General features: G+C 47.8%; 7 protein-coding genes across 7 annotated transcripts; 3 read left to right on the top strand and 4 right to left on the bottom strand.

Moving 5' to 3' along the window:
* Positions 1–78: 78 nt before the first annotated feature.
* On the top strand, positions 79–1,851 carry SPPG_07860 (uncharacterized protein). The gene is made up of 6 exons (XM_016756010.1): positions 79–547; positions 604–682; positions 736–858; positions 928–942; positions 998–1,110; positions 1,173–1,851. Exons 1-6 carry the CDS (start codon positions 424–426, stop codon positions 1,811–1,813), a joined length of 1,095 nt encoding a protein of 364 aa, XP_016604687.1. The 5' UTR covers positions 79–423; the 3' UTR covers positions 1,814–1,851.
* SPPG_07859 (uncharacterized protein) lies at positions 1,772–2,645 on the bottom strand. Its single transcript, XM_016756009.1, has 2 exons — positions 2,315–2,645; positions 1,772–2,259 (listed from the first exon to the last, which is right to left on the bottom strand). The coding sequence occupies exons 1-2, from the start codon at positions 2,579–2,581 to the stop codon at positions 2,026–2,028; spliced, it is 501 nt and encodes a 166-aa protein (XP_016604686.1). The 5' UTR covers positions 2,582–2,645; the 3' UTR covers positions 1,772–2,025.
* Positions 2,646–3,488: 843 nt separating this feature from the next.
* On the bottom strand, positions 3,489–5,207 carry SPPG_07858 (uncharacterized protein; the record flags this gene model as incomplete). The annotated part of the gene is made up of 1 exon (XM_016756008.1): positions 3,489–5,207. One exon carries the CDS (start codon positions 5,205–5,207, stop codon positions 3,489–3,491), a length of 1,719 nt encoding a protein of 572 aa, XP_016604685.1.
* Positions 5,208–5,655: 448 nt separating this feature from the next.
* On the bottom strand, positions 5,656–11,474 carry SPPG_07857 (uncharacterized protein; the record flags this gene model as incomplete). Its single annotated transcript, XM_016756007.1, has 14 exons — positions 5,656–5,867; positions 5,930–6,055; positions 6,121–6,252; positions 6,318–6,458; positions 6,549–6,838; positions 6,894–7,049; positions 7,127–7,562; positions 7,632–8,140; positions 8,212–10,055; positions 10,118–10,191; positions 10,253–10,742; positions 10,844–11,078; positions 11,141–11,258; positions 11,322–11,474. The coding sequence occupies 14 exons, from the start codon at positions 11,472–11,474 to the stop codon at positions 5,754–5,756; spliced, it is 4,818 nt and encodes a 1,605-aa protein (XP_016604684.1). The 3' UTR covers positions 5,656–5,753.
* Positions 11,475–11,677: 203 nt separating this feature from the next.
* Positions 11,678–12,312, top strand: SPPG_07856 (uncharacterized protein; the record flags this gene model as incomplete). The annotated part of the gene is made up of 2 exons (XM_016756006.1): positions 11,678–11,975; positions 12,043–12,312. 2 exons carry the CDS (start codon positions 11,678–11,680, stop codon positions 12,213–12,215), a joined length of 471 nt encoding a protein of 156 aa, XP_016604683.1. The 3' UTR covers positions 12,216–12,312.
* Positions 12,313–12,382: 70 nt separating this feature from the next.
* Positions 12,383–20,888, top strand: SPPG_07855 (DNA polymerase (pol2)). The gene is made up of 28 exons (XM_016756005.1): positions 12,383–12,674; positions 12,808–12,859; positions 12,934–13,108; positions 13,201–13,382; positions 13,447–13,715; positions 13,781–14,209; positions 14,275–14,630; positions 14,702–16,777; positions 16,842–16,981; positions 17,041–17,096; positions 17,170–17,281; positions 17,339–17,453; positions 17,533–17,594; positions 17,653–17,802; positions 17,864–18,074; positions 18,134–18,277; positions 18,348–18,480; positions 18,540–18,670; positions 18,737–18,852; positions 18,914–19,041; positions 19,098–19,250; positions 19,319–19,498; positions 19,562–19,719; positions 19,782–19,913; positions 19,977–20,147; positions 20,204–20,286; positions 20,351–20,521; positions 20,582–20,888. Exons 1-28 carry the CDS (start codon positions 12,453–12,455, stop codon positions 20,848–20,850), a joined length of 6,576 nt encoding a protein of 2,191 aa, XP_016604682.1. The 5' UTR covers positions 12,383–12,452; the 3' UTR covers positions 20,851–20,888.
* SPPG_07854 (uncharacterized protein) lies at positions 20,816–22,455 on the bottom strand. The gene is made up of 3 exons (XM_016756004.1): positions 22,024–22,455; positions 21,093–21,964; positions 20,816–21,033 (listed from the first exon to the last, which is right to left on the bottom strand). The coding sequence occupies exons 1-3, from the start codon at positions 22,368–22,370 to the stop codon at positions 20,918–20,920; spliced, it is 1,335 nt and encodes a 444-aa protein (XP_016604681.1). The 5' UTR covers positions 22,371–22,455; the 3' UTR covers positions 20,816–20,917.
* Between the last annotated feature and the right edge of the window lie 35 nt (positions 22,456–22,490).

The raw sequence follows: 22,490 nt of genomic DNA, 5'->3' as shown, positions 1-22,490 counted from the left end.
TGAACGTCAGACATCATTTGTCCTTTTTGGGTTTAAGATATGGCGCAGCCTAAGTGGTGCGAAGAACCCGCGAAGGAGCGAATTACCTCCAGATGAAGAGCGAATTAGAAAAGAGAATCGCATTGAGAGTAACCGAGATCTCGAAGGACGACGGTGGTCTGGTCGAGGTTTACCAGAAAAGGATGAATCCTTTGGCGAGACAGCAAAATACGTGTGATGTCTCCTGAACCCAAACGTCGCGTTGGCTATGTTTTCTCAACCCGGCTGAGGGAGGTTGCGGATAAGCTTCCTTCCAACACTATGAGGGTATAGGATGTTACGCTCTATTGCAGTGCGTCTAGATGTTCGCTGTGTTAAGAAAGAGATATTCATTAGTCTACTTATGTTCATGCACTGGTTACGGCGTATAAATTACACGAACATATGAGGTACTGGGATCTAGGACAAAATATAGAGGTGCATCTGATAACCCTGATGTTCAGGATACTACAACCAGCATTTGCAAGTAAAGAAGATCTGATGGTATTCCATACAGAAGAGTACATTGGTTAGTCAGGTGTATTTTCCCAGCAAAACAGCGATATCAACCAACGGAGTCGATAGACTTCCTCTTAAACGCCGAAGCTGCCGATCCGGAATCTGATGAATACTTGGAGAGCATCGCTCGATTCGGATTGCAATAGTAAGCAAAAGTCGTGCATGATGCGCATACACCAATGGCTAACTGAGTGACAGTGACTGTCCAGTATTCAACGGGTTGAGCTCGTATGTCGCCGGAGTCGCTGGTGGAACACTTGAGGCTGCCAGAGCGCTGGTTGACGGCGACGTCGATATTGCAATTCATTGGGATGGTGGCAGGTATTATTCCGCGGGCCAAACCCGACAGGTAGTCCAACCCTAGATTGATCGAGGTTCATTGTTCTTTAGACACCATGCACATAGGTACGTAGTTAGGCGTTGTCCTCCAGGTCATCAAAAGTTGATGAAACTGGAAAAGAGAGCAGGCTTCAGGATTCTGTTATGTCAACGATATTGTTCTCGGAATGTCTAAGCTGCAGACACGATTTCAAAGAATACTGTATCTAGATATTGATATTCACCACGGGGATGGTTCGTTGAGCAGTTCAATCTTGGGCCTCATGTAATGATCGCAACTACTGACAGTCTGATAGGTGTTGAGGGCGCATATCTGTTCAGTCCGAGGGTCTACACGTGCTCCTTCCATAGAAGCGGCGTGTTCTTTCCCATCACGGGCGCATCAACCACCATCGGGAGCGGCAAAGCTCGATACCACAATCTGAATATTCCTCTCCATCGAGGGCTGCGCGGCGCCCTCTTTTTGGCCTGTTTCCAGCAAATTGTGCAAGCAATCTGTGCAGTTTATGATCCGCAATGTATCGTTCTCCAAGGTGGTGCAGACGGTGCTGCAGGCAACCTGAATACTCCTGAAGTTGATGAAAATGGACGCAGAAAGGAGGATGGGGAAGGATGGAAACTGGATCCAGCAACTTTTGGCAAGATCGTATCGTTCTTGTGCAACTTGCGAAGTCCCACAGTTCGCCCTCTTCTTATTTTGGGTGGAGGGGGGTACGTGAACACAATCACGGCCCGCTGTTGGGCTATGGCCACCGCAGCGGCGATCCCGGTGGAACTGTTGGAAGATATTCCTGAACATGCGCTATGGACTGAGTACTGTAATGAGGCTCCTCTTGGTTTAGCAAGCGATGAGAATCCAAAGTATATAGATGATATTATGAAAACAGCGCTAGAGAGTATAAGACGACTGGCAGAATTAAAGGGCATCCAGTTATAAAAAGCAAAATTCATATAGCTACGGTATTTTATCCCCAAAGGGCTTGTTAGAAGTATTCCCATATGCTGTTCTCTTGTCACAAGCTCTAAATCTCCCATCGAGTACGCTCACATCGAAACCATATCCATTCAAGTTTGTACGGCCAACAGCGGAGATAGGGGCTAATCCTTACAGGCTATCCTCTGTATTCTATTTGGGAAATGTGACGAAATCTATCCAACAATGGCATCCACCTCTATCTCCACCAGTAGGTCTGGATCAATCAGTCCCTTAACTTCGACCATGGTTGCTGCAGGTCGAATGTTACCAAAAATCTCACCGTGCGCCTTTCCAACCTGTTCCCAATCTTTGATATTTGTCACAAACATTCGGGTTCGAATAACGTCTTCTATTGATGCATCCAAGGATTTCAGAGTTTGGCTGATAAGGCTCAGAATGTGCTTGGTCTGACATAACAGAGGTTTACGACTTTGACATAGAGTTATTGCGTTGGAACCGTACCTGCAGATATGCGTCACCTTTATGTGCTACAAGCCCAGTATCTTGGTCGATAGATGTAGTGCCCGAGACGGCGATGTAAGTACCCTTGCGCACAGCTCGACAGTAGCCTACAGTTGCTTCCCAAGGCGAAGACGAAGAGACGCTGCGACGGACTGTACTTTGGGTCATACTTGGTAGGAGGTCGCCGGACACCGGTTGTGCTGGACAGTTAAGCGTTCTGGACATTTTGCGGTGACTCATTCGTGTCCGGACTATGGAAATGCTCATCAGCCTGCACGGCCTGCGATCGTGTATCTTTTAAGAAATTTGAAATATCAAAAGGCACTTTTTCGTCCTTTACCCTATTGCTGGGTAACTGTAGATCATTAAACACGATTGGATTGTTGGTTGTCACACTATTGTTAGGGGCCTGTGACACGGTTTAAGCTCCAGCATGTAAAAGGAGATAGGTTCTCCGAATCGTAGAGGATATGATAATTGAATAAAAGAGCCAGATGTCATGGCAGGATCCGGGTTGCAGGATATTCAGGTCTAAAATTTGAATGAAGCATAAAACAGCAGTCAAGAATCAAATAGTGCAGGGTGGGCGGTGCAAAGTAAGCAAAGTAAGCCCCTTGCACCAGAACGAGTTCTTGGTAAGATATCTCCAGGACCTAATTTCCGTCAGTTCTCAACCGTAGGGTATCCTTCAAACCGATGTGGAGCTCAAGCAGTACATCCCACTCAAAACTTGAATGTCCTTTCCGTCACCCAAACATCTTTGGGCCATTATGTCTATGCGTCTCTCACACCTTTGCCCGTATCCATTTCTGAAAGCCATGTTTCCAAAACATGAGTGTCGCACGCCTTGGAAAACGGCAGATGGTTCGTTCGCATCGGCTATCCTTGGTAAAAATCATCTAAAGAATATTTTTCCAAGAGAATCTGGCTACTGCCTTTCGCCAACTTTCTCAAGCTACATATGCACTGATTCTGCAACATCCATGCCGCAGTAAAGCACAAATGCCAGACAAAGTTCGGACAAGAAGAGCCGCGAGTCTAAGCCACCGTTATGTGACTGTGCCGCACCAATACAGCAGCTTCAACCGCCGACAACCGACGTCCTCAACGGAGGATACCGTCCCAAAAGATAACTAAAAGGTATAGATGTATTGCTATGTGCAGCTCCAATGTTCTATATCCGGCAGTTACCATCTTCAGACCATTCATCGCTTCCCACGCATCTCGTGCAAAAAAATAGACCTTTTGAATCAACCTTGTCCTTAATTTTCTTTAACCTATCGTAGTGATCACCCCAAAACAGCTGTTTCCAGATATCCTCGGTAGCGTCGGCTTCATTCAAGTATGCAGCAGGTTTTGGTCCAGCAATCTCCCAAAGCGGTGTCCCACTAGTGGGGAATACTGCCACGACATGCAAAAGTGTATTACGCCATCCCGGATGCGCAGCAATGTGGTCCGGGGGATAGCGTGCTACCGCTCCTCCTGCAACCAGGTGAAGGATAAGAATAGTTGACGGCGCTTTCATGCTTGTGAATGCCTTTGCAACCTTCTCCGGCGATTGTAAAAACGCGTCCCGAGGGATAAGACGGCTGGTCACAAGGGAGGAGGAACCGTCATTCGGATCCGGAGCAGGGGAGCTTTCGTTTGATCCGGGCATTGGGAGAGTCTGCATATTGAAGGTGAGGTTGAAGTATGCGTAGAACGAAGGGAGGGTCAGAATTTGTACATCGACGTTGACTTCCGAGGAAGGACGGGTTCTCTTATAGTTGGTCAAAAAGGCCAGGGACTCTGATGCCGCTGACGTTCCGTTTGCAAGATTTAAAAACGCTCCGAGAAAGTTATTGCCGGCATAGTACAGGTACCCTGCCCATCCCGCATCCGAGAGTCGCGGGAACTCAGCAGTCAAGTCGCCAACGAATGTCTCAAAATCAGTGGAGGAATTCGATGTCGCAGTAATTCCTGCCACAATTTGCGGGGGAGTAGGAAATGTTGTGAAGGTTGTGCTTGTCACTACTCCAAATGTGCCACCACCTCCACCTCGCAGAGCCCAAAACAGGTCCGAGTTTTGGCATGCGTTAACCGTCACTTCCTTGCCCTTCGCCGTAACAACTGTGTACTGCAATACGAGATCAGCCGCTAATCCTTTATAGGGACTCAGTGCACTGTGACCTCCGCCCTGAATGTAACCACCGGATGCTCCCACTGTCGGATTTTGTCCTCCAACTACGGCTAATCCCCTTTGATCTGCAGCTTTATATACCTCCCCCCATTGAGCGCCTGCTCCAACGGTGACAGCGGTATTGCCGTTTCCCCTGCATCCCGCCGGCACGAAATTGTCAGAAAAAGTTATGGCTTTCAGGTGGTGGACCCAGATAGACAGAGCGTCAGGTACACTGCTCTTCCCCCTAAATTCATGGCCAGTGTTCTTAACCACCAGCCGTAACCGGTATTTATCGGCGAAACGGACGGCAAGGCTGATTTGCTGGCTCGTCGTCGCGACTACCGCGTATGTTGGCACGTTTCCCTGTCCGCAAGGGGTGGCTCTGTCTGTGGTCACAGAGCATGTTTCTGTGCGATTCGTGCCTTCCCAGCTGGGATCAACCATGGCCCCCGGCTGATCCGAACGCCAAGAGGGATTATACCATTGGGCTTTTGCAACGGAACATGCTTCTTGGTCGTAATACGGATCGTGGCAGACAGCGCCAGGTGGTAGGAGTTTGATGAGGGCACCATTGATTGTTGCATTGAAGGCGGACCAAATGCTAGGCGAGGGCCAACATTCATCAGCTGGAAGACAGCGACAGTTCTTCTTAGAATGTGGTGCTGCAAATGAATGGAGGAGGCATGTAGCCAATAATACAAAGAAAACGTGAAGCATAGACAAGGCTTGCATCTTAACAATCAACAACGTTGGAGTGGATGTCTGGGTTCAAGTCTTTTGAAGCACCAGCTGCCTTTTATATGGAATACAAGGTAACCTTGACAAGGTTTGACATGCCTTGGCAATTCCTCGCTCTGTACATGTCATGGACATTTTAAAAGGTTTGATGACGTCCTTGGCCACCTTTTGGCAGAAAATGGCAGGTCGATAAACAAGCGTTCGCTCGTGCTTGACGTCCAATTTCCCTTTGGTTAGGGGCACTTGCAATTCACATGGTGCCAGAGCGCAGGATACGTCAATATGCCGAGTGTCAACTTCAGCCAGGGCGTGCGTCGTCCCCGCGCGCGCGTTTTGGGGGCCATCGACGGGCACAGAAAGCCAAGGCGTTGGCCAAGGCATTCTTGGCCAAGGCATTCATGTTGAGGGTCAAAGTCACCAAGAATTGTAACAATACTATTATGGAATATGTAGGCGGGAGGGTCAAGATGCGATAAGAAAATCATTCTAAGTACATTTTATCCAATGGCTTTTTGCTTTGCCAGTGAGTTACATTCCGCTTTAGAACACTCCAACCTGCTTCTTCACTTTTTCACGCTTCCACGGCTGTAGTGATACATATTCGCCTTTTTGCATTTTAAATAACGCCTCAAAGTCTTCCTCCGATAGGTACATCTAGACAAGAAAACTATGAGCTGCCAGCAAATCATTAAAAAAAACATGGCAACATTTAGTACCTCCAGTTTAGTGGGGTCCAAATGTTCAGGTAGATGCTCACTGAGCAACACCTCAAGCGGGTACGTTTCGCGATTGTATTCTGCCAGAACCTCAGGAAGGGGACGTGTCTTTTTGGGGAGATCCCTCTGGGCGCAACGAGAGTGTTATACTCTCAATTTAGAGTGCCTCAGGAACTTGGGCCAGGTCGTACCTTGTCCTTTGGAATCTTTTGTCTGGTCCATCCATAAAAGTGTCTGGTGAAGTCAGCGGGCTCTTGATGTGCAAAGGTAACGAGCAGCGCTGTCCGTTGCTTGTCATGGAGTGTAGATTGCTCGAGGTATTGCTTCAGACCCATTTCAAAAATCATAAAGCTGTCCTGTTTGTGTGCTTTGGGAACGGAGGACTTACCAGTGCAGTTTCCATGCCAATGATCTTTTCATTGACCTTAGCGGAAGTACCGAACCGTACAAATATAGTTGAGAATGTATCCAATATATGGACAATATTGGGGTCGAGGTCTTCCTGGACAAATAGTGGGATTTCCTCAATCTGATGCAAGGAAAACCTTGTTAAAGATCATCCAAGCGGAGAAAAGGCAGGTTTTGTACTTCCTAGACATGCGTTTGAGACTGGACCTACCTGGACCACTCCACTCCCAGATGAGCATGAGAACAGCCTGGCAAGATATCTTCTGTCCAAGCTTGTTGTAGGCCGGATTGAAATATGATGCTGACCTAGCAAATCTTGCAGCGCCTTAGGTAGTATATCGCTCTCTTTGACAGGAATATGCTTTGTCCCTTTGACACAGTAACGTTGCGCCACCTGCTCCGCAAACGTTCGTTCAGACAAAAGCGAGTGCTGACCGGTCCAGATATAAGATATTGCAGGAAAAAGGATGAGATAACAATGGTTGCTATTGAGGGTAAGGTCTACTGGAAGTCAGATCAAGAGGAACAAATGCGCTGAATTCAAAGCACAGCATACCGGCAGATTCTGTTTCAATAGCTTTACATATGCCTTCATAGCACTCACGTATGTCAAAGATGAGAGGATCGGTTTCGGCTACCTGCTTTCCAGGCGGAGAACCCAACCGAATCACAAAACCGAGCTCTCCAAAAAGAAGGCACAAGTGCTTAGGCTCTGCACCGCCGACGCAGTATCGGATTTGCCTAAATTATTACCAGATTTTGCAATACAACAAGGTTGGGAAGACTCACCCTTGCCCTCGACAACTCTGATATGCTGTACGTCACCCGCAATCCCGTCGCTCAATTCAATCGTCATCAATGCACTCGTTCCTTTCTGAGTAACGGAACTCAGACCTCCCTGCCAAAAGTAACTGATACATTTCTCCACGCCGCTTGTGGGAGGCCTATAAGAGTAGAGAGAGACGTAGCTTTCCGATCGAAAGAATTGGCCTTGAAGTGCGGTGGGAATGGGATGTCGGACAAAGTTCTCAACGCGATAAATGCTGAGACGGCCACATTGGGTGGTTTCCGGCAGTGCGATCAGGTGCGCGGGCAGCGGAGAGCGAGCGAGCAGCGAGGGAATAGAGATGGGTGGTTGCTCGAGAGCTGGCGCAATGTTACCCTTTGTTTCCACATCAATGCGCATACTGATAGGAAGGGATCCTTCATAGTCGATAAACTTTTCCTGTTTGGATATGATAGCATTTGTATGGTGAATTCAAGGATTGAAATGGAGAGCAGTCGCGAATTGCACCTTCCATATAGCTGATTCTCTTTCCTCGTACTCCTTCCTCACCAGAACAGCTCCCTCATTCAATGAGTCTCTTATCCATCTTGCTGCTCTTCTTGCCACTACCGATCCCAGCGCCCTCTCCTCACTACCGGCCTTACATCCAATCCAGAGGAAGACTTCGCTTGCAGCCAAAACTATAAACACCTTTTCACTTTCTAACATTTTCCGACTTGGACTTCCTCCTTGGTATATAAATTTCACTTTTCTCCGACGCAAATCTGAATCGACAATCTTGAAAACCCGAATAAGAGCTGAAATATTTCCATCACTAGGAGGAAAGGGTGATTGTATAGGCAATGAAGCGCCAAGATGATTGAAAAAAACTGTCATGAGCTCCTTATCGTCAGGCTCAACAAGAAGTACACGAGGACGGTTTGCCCGAAGCTTTCGAATCCTTGTTGCAACGTCCATCGCGCGTGCACGACAGACGCGAGATGACGCTGGACCATTCCAGTGGTAGATGGTCATTCCTATGGGAAAGAACATTATTGACCTCGTTAGGCAAGCCGTTTGGCAAGCACAAGGTTCGTGGCATACATACCCGTATCTAGTACAAAAGCCCCATCTGCTTTTAGGCTCCTCACGTTACAATGTATGCCGGATATTACCAATTTCACCTTCCCATAGACTCCAATAAGGACCTTTTGTTCCCCCCTTTCAATCCTCTTTTCGTCAACGAATTCCACGCGATCCGCTTCATCTTTCAAATCCACCCCGCGTTGTTCATCAGCTTTCGCTTTCGCCATGTCGTCTCGAAGGATATTGTCCGTATTTAAGCCTATCCGTCCGAGGAGATCGTATGATGCCATTCGAATGCGGGAAAGGCCGTCGACCCATGCATTGCGCTTGTCGATGGATGATGTTACGTGAATGCAGGTGACATCCGGAATAAAGTGCAGGACAAACGATGCGGTATCGAGAATCTGATGAGCACCGGATGTACTTGCGATTGCTTCATCGTTACTAATGTCATCAAATGCGCTCGCAGGGATAACGCTACTAGCCGACGTACTGGTCCTTTCATCAAAATAATAGAAGGTCCCATCAATCACTTCCAACCAATATCTCCGAGGAGCGAGTTTAACCCGCTCACCTCCACTTTTTACTTCCACCCAACCCTCAAGAACGTCGTCGCTCACAATCTCCTTGGCGGGAACAAATCCCTTGCTGACGACCACCCTCCGAATTTGCAAGACCCAATTCGCTGCTTCATGTGCATTTCGCGACCGAAACAATAATTTACGCTTTGTGGTGTTTATTTGGAAGCATGTGAGGTTGCTGGTGTGTATCTGACTGTCAGCAAGTAGGTCAAGTGGGGTTGTGTCTGATGACAAGTCAGCCAGCCTCACAGAGATTGCTGCACTAAGGTTGAAGCTTTCGAGGGGCGGCTTATTTTCGGTATATGCTTTTATGTCTGGTGGGTACAAGTGAAGGAGACCTTCTTCATCCAGCACGGCAAAGCGTGCAGTCCAAGTGGGTTTACTAGGCCTCGAACTTGGACCGCTGGAGATGAGACACTGTATATTTCCAATCAAAGATGCCCCTTCCCTATTTCCGACGACCAGAGTCGACGACCGATTCGCCAACCGAGTCTGCGACTCTTTCTTCGGTAATGAAGGGAGTGGAGCACTACTCACGCCAAGCGATCCCTGAACCGTTAGCAGGGATGTCAACGTATTGAACCACATATCCCGTTCTGGTTTTGACCCGGCCTTGAACCTCCAGACCCTTTCTGAAGTCTCAATAACGAGTCCCAGATGATGTGATCCATCCCCCCTATCTGGCCCAAGACTGAACACATCAAGCTTTCGAATGCTGGCCAAGGGAATAAAATACAGGGGCATTTCTGCGTCCTGATCCAAACCCACGTACAGACGTGATTTTTTCAGCGAAAGATAGTGCCGCTCCCATACGGTTCCAAACCACCCTCTGCGCTCAATATCGATTGTTCCGTCTAGATAAACGGTAGTAGTAGCTTGAGAAGGTTCAGATTGCGTGGATCCCAGGGCCGACAGCGAAGCACCTGAACTTGATCGGCTGATGGGATGAGATTTTGCAGTTGGAGCGCGACGTATTTGCGTACTCTGCCGTCGAAGAGTGTCTTTCCTTTGCAATAGCAATTCTTCAACTGTTGGGCCACTTCCCTTTGTTTGAAATTTCAACACGTCCTCGTCGTCCGGCGCTGAAATTACCGTCACCTGAACAGGCTCAGGGGCGACCACATCAACCATCATCGGTTCGATGGAATCACCGGCATCAAACCATTGATGGGAGCTCGCTGCCGGGTTGACTATAGGTATTGGCGGGTATAAATCGGCTTGAAAGGTCTTTTCGCCGTCAACTCGTGGCACATGAATGGAGGTTGTTTCTACCGCGTTGTCCGTACTGTCGGGACGAATAAGTAGGCAAGAACTTGTCTAACCCAGAGTCCATCCCAAATCACATACCCTAGTCTCAAGAATCTGGCGATTTCGCATTTCCGACTATCACAAAGGGGTTTAGGCAGAAGTTCTACCGCTGTCTACGGAATGGATCAGGGTCGGATGGATTAAACATTCGGAACTTCTCATTGCATTGCTCACCGCTTGTTTTTCGACCTTTACAGCATTTACATATTTCAACGTCCCTTCCATTAACTCGTACACCCTTATGCCCTCGCCTTTCGACCCAAAGTACACTAACGGGAGAGCAGGATCCCAAAACGGCTGCAGTACCCCGACACCGGTTCCCGTAGTCTCGAGCACCTGAATGGGTTTTTGCAAGCTTCTTGTGTCCCAGACCGCAATCTCACGGGCACTCTGCTTGTTGAAGCCCGTTGTCACAACAGTGGGATCGGGCGCAAGCCAACAAGTTCGACAGGGTTTGGAGGCTACATGATCTGCTTGCGTGGTGTAGACGGGATCGGTGCTTGCGCGGGGATCGTACACCACAAGAACTCCCGCAGAAGTGATCGCGGTTACCATGTCCCCACAGTAGTCGAAGCTGATACTTTGCGCTACGGTGTCGTTGGGACAAGTCAGCGCTAGTCGATCTTGCATGTGTTCAATGTCCCACAGACGGATCGTAGAGTCACTTGAAGAAAGCAAAGTAATTCTGAGACACTGCCTCGCACTCCAAGCAACTATTGTATGCCAAACTGCAAACATCGGCATGACCGCTTGGCTCACACTTACGCTGAACTTGTGGCCAAGATGTTGCCGACAGTTGGATGAAACTTTATCAACTCCACTTTCCTTTCATGTGCAGCCAAATATATGGTTGCAGCATCTATTTCTCTGCCAACTGGATGCGTACTAATATCTGTTGGTATTTTCCACAGCCGCACGACACCATCTGACCGAGTTGAAGAGGCAATAATGGTCGGCTCAAGCGGAGAAAATTCATAGTCCTGTAATTGTCTTCCATGGACTTTTTCGAGTATAGATTGGTTAGGAACTGGACAAGAATTGCTCTAGCAAGGAGGTATTTACGCAGTAACAGCGGTGCAGAGCTTTCGATTTTGATGGTTTCCACAACGGAAGTACGTGGAATTGGAAATACTCCGATACTCCCAGTGCCAAAAGGCACTGAAAAGAACAATTCATTGCACTGGAGGAGTGGAGATCAGTTTTCTATCCGAGTATCAGTCCGGAGAGAGCAGCAACTCTAAACCTTGAGTTTCGTTGTTGCAGTTCCGTCTATCTTGAGATGCGTGTATAGCGTTTTTGTTGGCGTCGATGAGAATATGTTTTTATATTTTGAAGCATTCTGTATAATGCTTGAAGGACTCTTTTTTAAATTGGATGGTGCCGAAAGCTGGTCCATTTCGAAATGGCAAACCATCGACCTTCAAAGGTTTCCAGACGAAGCGGAGTTTGCCAATGGTGGCACAGTCATGGTATGATCCAAGAGTTCCAAGTGTTCCAGCAATGCGGCTGACTTAGCCACGCTCCGTAATCTGCCCGCGGGTTGAAACGACTTTGGATGTGTTTTCACCAATCCGTGTCCCAAAACTCTTCACCTCCACGATGGGCTCCCTCGTATCAAGCATCACCAGTCCTGCCATCGACAAGGCCAAAGATGCCCTAATGATGCAACAAGTCGCTGCGATAAAGCAGAACAAAGAGCAACGCGATAGACAACTTGCGATGAATATTGCTGCTACCCGAGACAGGGTTTACTGGATGTCAGGCACCGCGGTGACAATAATTGGCTTGGCGGGACTGCAAAAGGCTATGGGACGTAAGCCAGCTCTGGCAATACTGCCTGTGACAGCCTTTACCGCGCTAGTGGCCTATCAAGTGGATCTTGCATGGGGAACGAAAAGTATGTAGCAATTCGTGCTATTTCTTTTGTTACCGTCAAGGTCTTATGTGTTTTGCTTTCTGGATAGTAAACCGCCTCTCTCGTGAAGTGCAAGCGATCCGAGCCGAACCTAATTGGTGGTTCAATGAACCTTTAGATTTGCCTCCTGTCATGAGAGGTCCGTATAGGAAGTTTATGGACGAGCAGAACGCAAAGCTCAAAGCAATGGGAGAACCTCCAGAAAAGGATTGGGCACGTTAAAGGACATTCTTATATTATAAACTAATGGACAACAGCAAGATACGATACTTGCTTTTTGACCATCCTCCAATTAAACGATGATTTGCATCGAATAAATAGCAGCCTTGATATCTGGAAAGCCACGTGATCATCCGATTGACAGACATGCCGACCAAAGCATGTCCCCAGATCGCGGTCATGGGAAAATGACCGGCGCATCTTTCTCCATCCCACAGTTGTCGTGCACCATTTTCAAGAATGGAACCGCTGCATAGAGCTGAGGATAATGCACGACCTCTGGAACCACTGATATCGATTCGGATCATCACTCTAGATCACTATCTGGCGTACCCGAATCCACTCACAGATCATTGCGCAACGCAGTTTTCCGCCCCGGGAGCCAAGGGGTTTAAAGTTCCCATTATTCGCATATTTGGTGTTACTGAAAATGGTCAGAAGGCCTGTGTCCATGTACATCAGGTAACTACAAATGAAAAACTACAAAAAAACCTTGAGGAGGCGCCAGAATGAGCAGAGCTCGTTTCCGCTCGTTATATACTTGTGCAAGAGTAAAAAGAGATGTCTAATACTTCTGAATTGCGCTCCTTGCTAGGCCTATCCATATATCTATATTCCCTATGACGGGCCACTTGACCCGCAAGGAGGTAAATATGCAGATACAGCCAGACAAACTGCGGGTAGACAAATCCCCCCCTTTCTCACATCCTTGGTTACATAGTACGGCTCTATATTCATAAGCTTGGCACGAGTCTGAATCATGCCACTGCCCTCGCTCTTGGCCAAAATCAGCGAAACACCGGAAAGAGCCTGTACATTGCATCCATTATACTTGTTAAAGGCATTCCTTTTTACGGATTCCATGCCGAATACCAATTCTTTCTCAAAATCAATCTATATCCTTCTTCACAAAATTAGTGGTCTTTTCGTTTGTTTTGTCTTTCCCTTTGGCTTCTTTGCTTTATCATCTCTTTAACTCCTATAAAACCCTCAATCCTAATTTGGTCAATAGGATAGTCGCGATATTGGAAAGTGGAAGTGTTCTAGGAAAGGCCTTTCAACCTTTTGAAGCCCATATACCCTACCTTCACCAATTCTTCATTGATTACAATCTCTACGGCATGGATTTTATGCGATTGGCTGATGCAAGATTTCGGATGCCTATACTGGGTAAGTGGGGAGAACCATCGCACATTCGGCTTGAGCGTAGTAAACTAATTGGGAAGAAGTATAGATATTTCCCGTGGAGAGCATCCCCTTATTCCACTGAGCGGAACCCAAATTTTTAAGGACGAGCACCTCGACGGTCGATACAAGTGGCCCTCACGTTACGGGATAAGGCGGCAGAGCTATTGCGAATTGGAACTAGATACATGGGTGACGGATATCTTGAATCGCCATACAATAGAAGAGCGACCAGCAACTGCACTTGTAGATATTGCAAAGGGCCAGTTAAACCTGGAAGACACCAAACTTGTTCCATCATTAGCTGCGATTTGGCAGGTAACGGGAGGTCCTCCCCTACTTTAAAGCAAAAGGCTACCGCTCTCTGCTCACCGTGTATTTAGGATGAGCGCGACCGGCGGCTGGCCAAGGGTTTAGAGGCGAACTTGTCAATGAATGCAACTCCATTTGGTGAACGACTCCCATACTCCCCTTGGAGCAATGAAGAGCGACTGCGTGACCAGATTCGTCGCGCATGTGGGGAGCTGGATGAACATAGAAAAGCGAATGGACAAGCACGATCTGTTCAGCAGTCTGTCTCTGCGCTAATGGACGACGTGCTCACTGCCTTTCAATCAGTTCCCGCTGTCCGAGCTGATAGAGTCCGACCCATAGAGTCCGGTGATGATGCTAGTAGGAAGGAGCAACAGTTACAGTCGTCACCTGTTCATGCGGGTAACAGCTTATCAGCGCAAGACTACTCGCAGTTATTTGATGACGTGGAGATCGAAGTAGATATCGACAGGATAACACAAGCGTTTCCCTCCCAACAGGTATGTAGATGTCTCTAATATTGGATTAGAGTACGTAGGACGGAATATAAAGTAATCCCTTCTAGTCTCAAGGAGAAAAAGAGGCTGCTGAGATCCTTGATTGGATGGCGAATGGTCAGGATGAAGATGAGATGATTGACCAGGCTTGGCCGGATCAGTTCCAGCGGGAAAACTTTGAGGATGGTGGAGAGGATCGAGATTCCGAACCGCAGGATTTGCAACGCGAGGAAGAAGAAGAACTGGAGGATTTATCATTGATCTACGATGATCCGCGCACGCCCACGTCGACACCGGCAAAATCAGTCCAGGAAGCTTCGTCAGTGACTCAGAGGACAACCCCGACCACCAAGCGAAATGTATTTCTGGCTACGTCTCCCACATCGCCTACACCGAAGAGCCGTGGGAGCGCACCAAAGCATTGGTAAGAGGATCCACATTGCCCTTGAAAAAACGTCTGTCTACCCATTTTGAGTCATCTGGAACTTAAAATAGTGACCCTGGCTCCAGCCACACCAGTTCTTCATTACCCCTCTGTTCGGAGCAACGGATTGGCACCCACCCACTGAGCCGAGACAGTACACCAAAAACATTGTTTCACTTGGCTGCCGGTACCCCGTGGTCTGAGAAGCTGCTCTCAACACCGCGCGATTATATGCGCGTGCAGACGTCATTTGATGCATTAGTCCGGAGTCCTGTTGAGAATGAAATTGATGACAGGGGCCATGCTGTTGGGGAGAGTTCGCATGTGGATGATTCTCCAGTGATTGGACAGCAAATTGTTAGTGGGCATGATCGTGAGGAGAGGTTGACAGATTCTCCAACTTCACCGCGAGCTTCTCCTCATACCTCGTTCAACAGGCGTATCCCGCAAGTGGATGGAGCGGGTGATACTCCACCGACGTCTCTACTGCAGAAGAACACTCGATACTCGGGGACTCAAGATTCTCAGACCAATATCGCAGATGTTGACTCTTGCCCGCACGACGTTCCACTTTCAAGCTCTCCACTTCCATTCTCAGCCGCACGCCGCAAACGTCCGATTCGTTACGTGGATGATTCCTCAGACGACCTGCATGAACCAAATGATGTGGCTAATACCGCTAGACCCCCCTCCTATCGATGCCATCCATCCCGCCCAGTTCCTCGATCTGGCTCTTTCGTATGCATCGAAATACCGGTCAAACGTCGCCGCATTGTGGCTGGGAGCCCCAAGCCGTTGTCATCTTCTCACGAGCGGTCTCCCATACATTCTGTCCAGAATAGTTCACGGAAACGCGTCGATGACGAGCTATGTTTTCCTCCATCCAGTCCCCGGTCAGTTACTACTGAGCTGTCTGGACCAGATGATTTTTTTGCCGAATTCGTCCACGAGAACCCGGCGGGTGCCACTAGCATACTTCAGAATGAAGCATACTGTGATGCTCTGGAAAGATCGCCCGTACGCTTGACTGACTCAGTGAACTGGTCCGACAGCAGCTCGGACAGCGGCGACCAGATGGATCACTTCCGTTCCCAGTCTGACCGAGATGAGTCGGTCCCTTCTTCTACGTACTTTACTTCGTCAATATTGGGTATGTGGTCTCCTCCAGCAGTTGAGGAGATCCCTTTTGAGTTATCCTCCTTCATCTGCGACCCACCCTCTGTCGGCTCCCCTTCTGAACTCCCAAATCAGAAAACATTTTTGGAGGAGACAGTGCATGAGGCAGCACGTGGTGACCCCGAACAACCATCTTCACATGCTGATGCCCCTCAAAGTGTCTCCAAAACAGTTCACTTTGCGGAGTATGACCAGACGATACATGGATCAGACCAGTACGATCCTGGGGGACACTCTGGGTCCCCGATGGAGACTGACAGCGATAGTGAGGGTTCTATCGACGATGGAATAAGCTCTACCACCGCGGAGCAGATGGAAACTGAGGAGCAAGAGGTCGCGACCAAAAGACTCAATTCCGAGATGCAATCATTAGTTTCTGAGACCAAGGCCACACCGATATTGGATGGCATGCAAACATCTCCTTCGTCATCTGGCAGCATCGTAGATAAGGATCGGCAGGATCCTCCTCCTTGTGATGATGAAGTCAACCGGGACACTTGTGAGACAACATCGTTCGCTGGCGGCAACAGACTTCCTTCAACACTTCTCATGGAGGCACCACCTTCGCGAACTCATTTACAATCGTTTGTCTCGCAGTTGGAACTTGCTCCAAGTAGTACTCCGTCGGAAAGATTCTCCCTATCTGCGGAAGAAAGACATTCAACGGCCTGTTACCGGTTTGCACCTCCTCCCTCCGCGGATGAGCTCGTTCTCTCTCTTGCCACTTATGATATTCCCAAAGTTCTCTACCGGGAACCACATTTCAGCAATCCTCTTGATGTTCCTCCACGGCCGAAAGTATTTGCTGGAAGGGAGTTTAAATTCAAACCGGAAGATACTGAGCATTTATCAGAATTCGATACTTCCGGCTGTCATTCCTCGACATTACAGAGCTCTACTGGAGTTCCGGGTGAGCTAATCAAAGGATTGGCATTCTGGAAGGAGGAGATCAACGTATTTGAGGGTGATAGGTAATTATGAACTGATTGTTCATTATCCTCAGACGCCGAGCATATGAACTAAATTTGTGGATAGGAGCTTCATTCCAAGTTCTTTGTTCGTGTGGACATTAGCGTCATGTCCACCTTCCCGCACCCATGTGATGGAGTGGCTAAAGAACAATCCGTCAAGAAAGGAAACTAACGTCAAGGGAGATGTCGTTGTTGAAAGTGAACGTGCGTAATTGTTGCCCACTAGCAAAAGGTTTCATTGTATTCAACGTTGTCCGTTGTAGCTATTGCGGCACAGAAGAGTCTCTCTGTACGGCGAAAGCCAGAAGATGTATCACAAGTACGATAGAGGAAACCAGATAATGCCTGCCTCTAGACAACAATTTCGAAGCTTACTCACTATCTTGGTCTAGATTGAAGCCCCAACGCCTAAGAACCCTTATGGGTTCAAATATAGTCAGATCAACGTCAACAAAGTTCATCAGGAAAAAGAGTATATTTGCACAATGAGTTTGGAGCTGCACGGTAAGAACATGCGGGAGTTCCTCATTTAGCGTATGTTGACATCACCTCAATGTTTAGCACGATCCCGAGAGGACTTTATGCCTGATCCGAGGCATGATCCAGTTTGTGCGGTTTTCTACTGCTTGCAGAATGAGGACGAACGTCGATATAAGAGCAATGGACATAGACCTGGGTACGCCTTTAAATCGGTTGTAGGGGGAAGTTTATGACATTTTAAATCTCTCTCTATGATGTGATTCCGCTTTCGTCAGATCCCATGTTGGTGTAATAATGATACAAGACGACTTTCACCTCAACAAAACTGGAATCAGTGGTATGAGAAGCAAAGTATCTTTAGAATACAGTACGGCCTGACATTCACTTTTGAAAAGGTTACGTGGTAGATTCAGTTTCAAGCGAGAAAGACTTGTTTGAAAAACTTGTGGACCGAGTGCGATCATTCGATCCCGATTTGCTTATAGGGTACGAGATACACAATTCGTCCTGGGGTTATCTCGTTGAGCGCGCTCGAGTCGCACTTGGTAACGTCTATCAATTGGACTAAGGCAAATGCCGCTCATCTGACAATCATTTTGAAATCAGATATTGATTTATGCACTGAGCTCTCTCGAGTTTTGCCGGATAACGCAAACACCAAGTTTGGACGAGACGAGGATTCGTGGGGCTTCCGCAAGCAGTCACACTTGCACTGCACTGGGCGTATCTTTCTCAATGTGTGGCGATTAATGCGATCAGAGCTCAACCTGACGTCGTACAGCCTGGAGAGTACGGCGTATCATGTTTTGCACAAGAGGTTTGGAGTTCCCTATGCTAGTTTTGGGCAAGGAGCACCGATTTACTCATGCTGACTAGAGTTCCAAAATATGCCCATCGGACTCTGACGGAATGGTACGACAAAGGAATGCTGTATAAATGGCGAACTATCAAATACTACATCAGCCGTACGCAGTACAATGTTGAACTGCTGGAAGATACACAAATGATAAGTCGTACAAGGTATGTACTGCCTGCTCTTGTGGGAGATAAAGCGCCGCTAATAGTGGAGTGTGGTACCCTGTTTGACTAGCGAGTTCGCTCGTGTTTTTGGTATTGATTTCTACTCGGTCATTACGCGAGGATCACAGTTCAAAGTTGAATCCATCATGGCTCGGATCGTAAAGCCAGAGAATTTCATTATGGTGTCTCCCAGCAGAAAGCAGGTTTGTTCAGGAGGGCGGTTCTAGGTATTACCCCACGCACCTAAGAGCTTTCTTTGCAGGTGGCAGCGCAACGCGCGTGTGAATGCATCCCGCTCGTCATGGAGCCACAGTCTCGGTTCTACAACAGTCCGTTGCTGGTACTCGATTTCCAATCATTATATCCCTCCGTAATGATTGCATACAATTATTGGTACGGCAATGGTGCATGTATGCGCTGTTCAAAGTGAGCGATAGCTTACAGAATTTACTTTGTCAGTTATTCGACTTGCTTGGGGCGGATTCAGTCCGTTGGGAAGCCGCACAAGTTTGGCGTTTTAGACGACTTTGAAGTACCGGTAGAATTCGTGGAAATGTTCAAGGATCACTTGAACGGTAGGCCGTCAAAAGCTTTGTTTGTCATCAGCCGTCTCCCTCTTTATTAACCCTACATTAGTATCTCCGAATGGTCTCGTATTTGTCCAGCCTCACATTCGCGAAGGTACACTAAGGCGAATGCTATCAGAAATCTTGGATACTCGAGTTATGGTCAAGCAGTCAATGAAGATTCATAAGGATGATAAAGTATGACTCCCAGAAGAGAAATTGTAATTTCTGATGTTAAACCTCATACCTTAAAGGCCGTGCTGCGGACTCTAGAAGCGCGACAATTGGGCTTGAAGTTCATCGCAAACGTCACTTATGGTTACACGGGTGCCAGCTTTTCAGGTCGCATGCCATGCGTTGACATTGCTGATGCTATAGTGCAAACTGGCCGAGCTACTTTGGAAAAGGTCTGCAAAGGCCTCAATTGTTAACCATGAATTTGGATTGAAGGTGATTGACGCAATTGCAATCCCAGGCTATTGAACGGATCCACAGCACCGCGAAATGGGGCGCAAAAGTGGTTTATGGAGACACTGACTCTCTTTTTGTCTATCTTCCAAACGTGAGCAAGGACGATGCTTTCCGCATCGGTAAAGACATCGTCGATACCATCACAAAAATGAACCCCGAGCCTGTGAAACTCAAATTCGAGAAGGTAGCGCGCCAGGTTCTTAAGCAGTTGCTTTGGTTGCTTTGGTTCATTTACAAGGATCGGCAGGTATACCATCCATGTGTTCTCCTAGCGAAGAAGCGGTATGTGGGATTCAAATACGAAAGTCCAGATGAAAAGGAGCCCGGTTTCGATGCTAAGGGAATCGAAACTGTGCGAAGGGACGGCTGCCCCGCGGTAGCGAAGACTATGGAACAATGTCTGAAGTGAGCAGTGACCTTTTCGTATCAATGTTTATTTAGTCCTGACGGACGGTCCACTGCCGCAGGATCCTGTTCCGCACTCAAGACCTGTCAAGAGTGAAGGAGCACCTCTATCGACAATGGACAAAAATCTTGTCGGGTCGCGTGTCTATACAGGATTTCATCATCGCGAAAGAAGTAAAGCTCGGAACGTACAGGTAAAGTTGGCCGTTGGTTTATATGCCAGGATTGAGAGTTCATATAGTTGTACCGTTCAACAGTGCCCGGGGTCCCCCACCACCTGGCGCACTGATCAGTACCAAAAAGATGGCCGTGGATGGACGATCTGAACCTCAATATGGGGAGAGAGTGCCGTATGTGGTCGTTCATGGCGGACCGGGTTATCGTTTGATAGATTCTGTTGTACCTCCAGAAGAGCTCCTAAATAGCAGGTACGTGACGCAAGTTGATTTGTCGACACTATGCGCTCATTAATTTCGCGGGGAAGGACACTGCAATTACATGGGACGTATTATATTACAAGACAGATAATCCCGGCTTTGTCGAGAGTCTTCGCTCTTGTAGGGGCAGGTATGGAGACTCCCATTGTTCATAAAGTGCCGGTGCGCTCCTGAACCAAAGAAATTTCTACTAGACGTCGAAAGCTGGTTCAACGAGATGCCTAAGGTACAACGAGCAATTCAGTTTACCGCATCGCAAATGCGGCCCGAATTGCAACAACAGTTGAGAAATGGTCCTGGGCAAACCATTGATCAATATTATGTGGCTAAGCATTGTCTCGTGTGTCATGAGTTGACACATAACGGTTTGTACATTTCTTTCTACAAGGGGCGAGAATATATCTTTTTCTAATGAGGATTGCTAGAGATCTGTGGCTCATGCGCAAGGGATCCTCAGACGTCTGCATCCAAGCTCGCGCGTCGCATAAGCGAATCGGAAAAACGATATATCCAATTGCAGCGTGTCTGTCGTTCTTGCTCTGGACACAGTACCGCCCTAGATTTGGATTCGGCGTGCATATCATTGGATTGTCCAGTGTACTATGCTCGTGTGAAGGCTAAACATGGGGTCAAACTGAACGCAAAGATACTTAATGGTATGGAGAAATTAGGTATCATGATGGAGGAGCAATAAACATGGTACATGAATATATACAATTGCAATTGCACAGATCTACTGTAGATATCGCTGTAAATTTCCCCTACAAAAGGGATCTTGGGTATGACCGTACTTTAGAGAAATAAAAGGTCCGAAGTGTTCTAGTGGGTACATCTGACCGATACGACGAGTCACTATCCCGCTCTTGCCAATACTCCACTGTGAAAATATTGATGAGGACAGCGAACCGATTCTTGTCTAGCAGAATGCTTGCTTACCCCATTTGAGCTTATTATGTTTGCCTCGGCGGCTGCTGGCGAGTGTCAGATTGCACTTGAAAGACACTCCCGGTCGATCGTGCGCCCGCATATGTAGGTACAGATGATTGGAGGAAAGGAGATATTCGCCCGACATTGAACCCTTTTGCAACACTTCGTCCGATAGTAGCACTTGTACGGCTTTCGCCGGTTCTACTGTCGTTGTCCAACAGACAACTTTATGCGGGAAGAATCGGAGGTACCGATAATATGTCACCAGATGAACCGGTGCGTAAAACGATTGCGCTTCACCCGTTCGTACATAGTTTACTCGGGATATGTACAGCCCATCTCTTCTAAGCCTCGGTCTGTCTAACCACATATTGAACCAGTTGCCCTTGTACAGTGGCAATTCCTCAGCCACAGAACGGAATCCCATCCCAGGATAATGGACTTTTTCGCATACAAATCGCCATACAGACTGTTCGCGGCATAAGAGAAGCATTTTCCTGGACACCAAGGACAGCGAGCAAAATGTGTCATGACCATGCAAAAGGAGCGCCCAGTGTATGATCTGAGTTACGATTTCGGAAGGCAGTTTGGCGAGTGTTATTTTACGGTCCAGGATGTGTGGCATGAACGCCACATCCAAAGCTTGAAAGCGTTCAACCAGATCGGTTATCTCGTTCGCATGATCATTGTGGGTTGTGTGGGTGTGTTCGTGAAAATCATAGTACGTATAGAATTCAGAATTCGGGTCTGATTCTTTCTCTTGATGGGTGTGTATTGGGTGAGAAGGTTGTAAAAGCATCTTGCGGAAGCGCTGCTCTACATGCGGGTCCAGACGGACGGCATCTCGATATGAGGTCAACGCTGCTGATAAATTCCCCATCCTGTGACATTTGCATGTTATGGAAGCACATTCGGAGAAGCAATACACCGTAAAACAAACCTTTCATATTTAGTTCCCAACAGATAGGCCTCCAAACTTGGATCCTCTGCTTCACTAGGCAGCTCTTTGCCCTGTTCCGAGATCGACTCAACCAGGCTGCTTTGCGTGAGCTTCCCAACGGCGACAGAAGGCATTGCGGCGAAGGACGAAGACGCCAAAGGTGGTGCGACAGAGGCTGCGGATTTCTGAAGTGTGGCATTTGGAGTTCGTTCCAAAGCTTTGTCCGACAAGGACGCCGGGGACGTCGTGCTGTACGGAGCTGCCGCGACCTTTGCACTCACTTCCTCTCGCCATTTCTGACGAAAATCGACAAGCTCTTCTTCTACCACAGGGATTTGCAAATCCATATCTGCTTCAGAGCCTTCCTATGACACTGGAGTTCCAATATTGCGGAGATTGTTTCAACAAAGCGAACGCTCTACACGATTTTCCGCCGATAGTCGCCGTGGCTTACTCTGGTTTGTCAT

The sequence above is a fragment of the Spizellomyces punctatus genome (genome assembly GCF_000182565.1).
Source record: "Spizellomyces punctatus DAOM BR117 chromosome Unknown supercont1.18, whole genome shotgun sequence".
Taxonomy (NCBI): domain Eukaryota; kingdom Fungi; phylum Chytridiomycota; class Chytridiomycetes; order Spizellomycetales; family Spizellomycetaceae; genus Spizellomyces; species Spizellomyces punctatus.
This window is presented reverse-complemented; position numbering and strand designations above follow the sequence as displayed.

Excerpts from the sequence above, each read along its gene's own strand:
- SPPG_07854 (XM_016756004.1), bottom strand. The coding sequence starts at position 22,370 with ATGGATTTGCAAATCCCTGTGGTAGAAGAAGAGCTTGTCGATTTTCGT. Across the intron at positions 21,965-22,023 it reads TTGGGAACTAAATATGAAAG|GATGGGGAATTTATCAGCAG; the intron begins GTTTGTTTTACG and ends CAAATGTCACAG. Across the intron at positions 21,034-21,092 it reads ACATAATAAGCTCAAATGGG|TGGAGTATTGGCAAGAGCGG; the intron begins GTAAGCAAGCAT and ends ATATTTTCACAG.
- SPPG_07855 (XM_016756005.1), top strand. The coding sequence starts at position 12,453 with ATGGAACCGCTGCATAGAGCTGAGGATAATGCACGACCTCTGGAACCA. Across the intron at positions 13,383-13,446 it reads ATTTCGGATGCCTATACTGG|ATATTTCCCGTGGAGAGCAT; the intron begins GTAAGTGGGGAG and ends GAAGAAGTATAG. Across the intron at positions 18,278-18,347 it reads CAAATGATAAGTCGTACAAG|CGAGTTCGCTCGTGTTTTTG; the intron begins GTATGTACTGCC and ends CTGTTTGACTAG.
- SPPG_07860 (XM_016756010.1), top strand. The coding sequence starts at position 424 with ATGAGGTACTGGGATCTAGGACAAAATATAGAGGTGCATCTGATAACC. Across the intron at positions 548-603 it reads CCATACAGAAGAGTACATTG|ACTTCCTCTTAAACGCCGAA; the intron begins GTTAGTCAGGTG and ends CGGAGTCGATAG. Across the intron at positions 1,111-1,172 it reads TGATATTCACCACGGGGATG|GTGTTGAGGGCGCATATCTG; the intron begins GTTCGTTGAGCA and ends ACAGTCTGATAG.
- SPPG_07859 (XM_016756009.1), bottom strand. The coding sequence starts at position 2,581 with ATGAGCATTTCCATAGTCCGGACACGAATGAGTCACCGCAAAATGTCC. Across the intron at positions 2,260-2,314 it reads AAGGTGACGCATATCTGCAG|ACCAAGCACATTCTGAGCCT; the intron begins GTACGGTTCCAA and ends CTGTTATGTCAG.